The sequence below is a fragment of the Gekko japonicus genome, unplaced genomic scaffold (genome assembly GCF_001447785.1).
Source record: "Gekko japonicus isolate JY-2015 unplaced genomic scaffold, Gekko_japonicus_V1.1 scaffold1994, whole genome shotgun sequence".
NCBI classification, from domain to species: Eukaryota; Metazoa; Chordata; class Lepidosauria; order Squamata; family Gekkonidae; genus Gekko; species Gekko japonicus.
This window is the reverse complement of record NW_015163661.1, coordinates 182,383-186,637: the sequence shown is the minus strand read 5'-3', so window position 1 is coordinate 186,637 and position 4,255 is coordinate 182,383. Positions and strand designations below refer to the sequence as shown.

The following is a 4,255-nucleotide window of genomic DNA, read 5'->3' as shown; positions in this document are numbered from 1 at the left end:
TTGCTCTGGAGCCCTCCTTCCTGAGCTAAGTCAAAAATGTGTGAGCCGAAGGCTAAAAGACTGTGAGCTAGCTCACACTAACTCAGCTTAGAGGGAACACTGGTTTGTACCCTTATTATACTGTTCAATATGTCGGTTCTGTATACTTTGATGAGTGTCCTCGGTTCCATTGAAAAATTGTAATATTAAATAAATATTAAATAAAATAGCTAAAAGAAAAATGGAAAAGATGCCAGATTTGTGTCTGTTTTACACACTCTTCCACTTCTGCCCGTGGCATGACGAGAATCTACAAGGACCGCTTTCTGGGAACCCGCCCCGTGCCTCCCGCCTCCCTCCCCTCCAAGGGTCGGCAAGGGGCCCGTACTGCCGCAGAGGTCGCCGAAGATGTAGTAGCACTGCTCCGAGAAGGTGATCTTGTTGACTGTGTGGCGGATGTAGCCGGCCTTCAGCAGGTTGCTGGCGTATTTGCGGGACTCTCGCCGGTCCGTGAAGCCTTCCACGTGATGGTAGAGCCAGTCGACCACGTCTGAGCCTGTCGAGAGATAGCAGCGGCGGGAAGCAGGGGAGACGTTAGAAAGGCAAGAGGAGGAAAGGCAGGCGATGGTCATCAACGTTCCCTATCATTTTCCCCCCTACGGAGTGGAGCAGTTCACATCCCTGGAAGATGTCCCTAGAGGAGCATTACGCTCCGGGAATAAGAACCTCCTGGTGGTCCCCAGCAACGCTCCCTCTAAGCTGTGGAGTCTTGTGAGCAAAAAATCTACTTTGTGAGCTACTGGCATTTAAGTTGTGAGCGACTGATTTGGCTGCTGCATAAATTAGTTAGCTCTGGAGCTATCCTGCATGAGCTTGACGGCATACTATGATGTATAGCAAGCAAGATGACAGCCAAGGTAAAGGTAAAGGTAGTCTATTAGATCTTCTTGATCTGTGGTGACAGATGGAGTGTCATGTGACAAGTCACCAGAGCATAGGTTGCATCATCCTGACTACTGTCACCATGAGTCAGCACTTCAATCTGACTGATGCTGAGACGTATATATTCAGTACAGTCTGTGTGTTCTTCATCACTCTTGTGAATTGGATTATATGCGAAGCACTTTGCCAGTTTGCCTGGAGAATTGGATGCTGCAAGTGCTATATGAACTATATGTATATATTGCTGTAAATAAGCCACTGTAAATAGTTCAGCACTAGCCAACTCTGGATTGAGTCATTATTTGCGCTTCTAATATGCTGACAGAGCTAAGCTAAAAATCTGTGAGCTAGCTCACAGTAACTCAGCTTAGAGGGAACACTGGTCCCCAGCCGCACTAGACCCTTTTTGGCCCTGGCCCCCACCTGGTGGAACATTCTGCTTGAGAACATCTGCACCCTACGGGACTTACTGTCTTGCCATAGTTCTGCTGTGCATTTGGCTTGAGGACAGCTACAGACCCCTTTTATTCCGACATATCCCCTCTATCCAGGGAGCGGGTAGAAATTACCACCGTCTTGGATTTAGTGCTGTTTTTTCCTGATTGTTTTAAAGTATTCTAAATGCCATCTTTAATTCAATTATATTGCATTTATCTTTGATGCAAGCTGCCCTGAGCCCTGCTCGCAGGGAAGGGCGGCCGATGAATCAAGTATAATAAATACATCCTGAGCAGAATATAACTGCTGTAATCTTAAAATCTCCTGTCAACCTAGCAGTTCGGAAGCAAGAAATTGCAAGTAGTTAAATAGGTACCACTTCGGTGGGAAGGGAACAGCGTTCCGTGCGCCTCGGTGTTTAGTCATGCCGGCCACATGACCACGGAAACGTCTTCGGACAGCGCTGGCTCTTCGGCTTTGAAACGGAGATGAGCACCGCAACCCTAGAGTCGGATTTGACTGGCTTTCGAGCAAGGGAAACCTTTACCTTTACCTAATCTTAAAATGGGCAATGCAGGGCCCTGCGCAGTGTTAGATTGCAGCTGAGCGGGGCTGCCCGTGTGCATGAGTGGCCGCTCACAGATACAGCTTAGAGGGAACACGGACGGTCATCCGAAGCGAGAGGGGTGAAGGTCAAGCCTTCCTTTGCTGGCTTTGTCCAAGTCATATCCAGGCAGCACCATTCACACAGTGAAACCCGGTTTGCATCCTGACCCTGATCCTGGGCATATGTACTTGGAAGCCTGCCCCCCTGTTCAGCGAGACATACAGGCAATACTCCCTCTAAGCTGTGGGGTCTTGTGAGCAAAAATCCTACTTTGCGAGCTACTGGCATTAAGGTTGTGAGCGAGTGACCTGGCCGCTGCATCAATTAATCTGCTCCGGAGCCATCCTTCCTGAGCGAAAACAAAAATGTGTGAGCCAGAGGCTAAAGAACCGTGAGCTGGCTCGCACTAACTCAGCTTAGAGGGAACAGGGTACAGTACAGGTAACGGGGTACAGGCTTGTCGGCAACAAAAGCTGAAATTCTGCACGCTCTTTTCAGCTGTGGAAATCGGCATCAGACAGGACTAAATATATGCACCTCGCGTGGATTGTTCTGGTCTCTGGAGGTGTTTTTGGCAGACTTTTTGCTAAGAAGGGGAAAAGCACACGAGCCATATGAGTAGTGTATTAGTAAGGATGTCCAGTGGGGGGTGGGGGGTGAGCAGGGGACGTTTCTATAGGTCACTGCAGTGTGATAACTTATGCAGGCAGGACACAGAATGTGCACTGCAGACTTCTTCAAAAACATTTTTTTTGCCATTTTTATTTATTTATTTATTCTTCATATTTGTATCCTGCCCTCCCCAATGGGCTCAGGGCAGCTAACAAGGGCAAGGTCATTTGCCATGCCATAGGTAAAAACATATAAAACATAGTAAAACATCCAACACTAAAACCACAGTACTCAATCCATTACTAATATCCTCTAATATCCTCTAATAAGTTGGATAGAGAAAGATAGGCCTAGTATCTTGTATTATATCATAGATGTTGTCTTACCGTTAAACTATACTTAAATGAGTTATTTTATCTGCACATTGTAATAGACTTTTAGGTCACGTATTATTATTGTCACGCAATGAGATATCAAAGTTTGAATGTAAAAGTTGTGTTGTTTTGTTTATGTTAAATGTATTATCTTTTTGAAAATAATAAAATATATTTACTACTACTACTACTACTACTAATAATAATAATATCCTCTAATACTCAATCCATTACTAATATCTTCTGGGCATGGGCTCACTGGGGGAATGGGGGGGAGGTAGTTGTGAATTTCCTGCATTGTGCAGGGGTTGGACTAGATGACCCTTCCAACTCTTTGATTCTATGGTTCTATCCTGGGAATCTCTGGTATTGAATTAGTGTATCACAGAGGCTCAGAGGATGAACTGTGAGCCAGGAGTGTCCTGGTTCAAGTCTTCTCTTAGTCACAAACTCACTTTAGGGAAGCTGCTCTTAGCTCTGCCCCATGCTCTTGTGTCCGACCCCTTTCACATCTGTAGCACGGGAATAACACTGAAGACTAAGAGCAAAGACTGCCTAGTTCACGGGGCTCTGGAACTAAGATAACGCATGCAAATTGCTTTGAACCTTTCAAACGCACTGTGAACTTATTTAGGCATTTTTGTACTGCCTCTCCTAAACCTGAGGGTTAAAAACCATTAAAAGGTATAAGCATTTACATGCTAACGCTAAAGCCTTAGCAGCAGAAAAGAAGAAAAGTCCAATAACTCCTTAAAATTTGTAGCAGGGTATAAGCTTTTGTGAGTCACTGCTCACTTCTTCAGCGATGAGCTTTCACGAGTCTCTGCTCACTTCTTCAGGCAGAATCAATTTCCGCCAGCAGAAAGAGTCCCGCATGTCAATTTCGACAGTAGGAGCATTCTGGAGTCTTTCAGCCAGCCGAATATCAATTTCGGCCCCATTATATCCTATGGGCCACTGAAGTCAATGGTGAAAACATAGGGTATATTCTGGGGGCTGGAAGGGAGGGGGTTTGAGGGAGAGGCTCCAAACTCGTAGGGTAGCTGCTGGAGCCTCTCCCCAAGATACCCACCAGGTTTCAAGAACAGTGGACCAGGGGGTCCAATTCTATGGGCCCCCAAACAGGTTGCTCCTATCCCCTCCATTGTTCTCAATGGTAGGGAAAAAAGTTACAGCTCCCAGTATATACCCTATGTTTTCGCCATTGACTTCAATGGCCCATAGGATATAATGGGCCCGAATTGCCCCCGATATTCGGCGGCAATTCGGCAGCAAGCCAATTCATATCAGAGAATCTAAATCG

At 46.1% G+C, this 4,255-nt stretch overlaps 1 protein-coding gene across 1 annotated transcript in view; it reads right to left on the bottom strand.

Annotated features, from left to right (window-relative positions):
- DVL3 (dishevelled segment polarity protein 3) overlaps positions 1–4,255 on the bottom strand; it is a 116,259-nt gene that overhangs the window by 10,646 nt on the left and 101,358 nt on the right. The window contains exon 12 of the mRNA XM_015407724.1: positions 368–535. Within this exon, the coding sequence (XP_015263210.1) occupies positions 368–535 (168 nt within the window). The remainder of the gene's footprint in view (positions 1–367; positions 536–4,255) is intronic.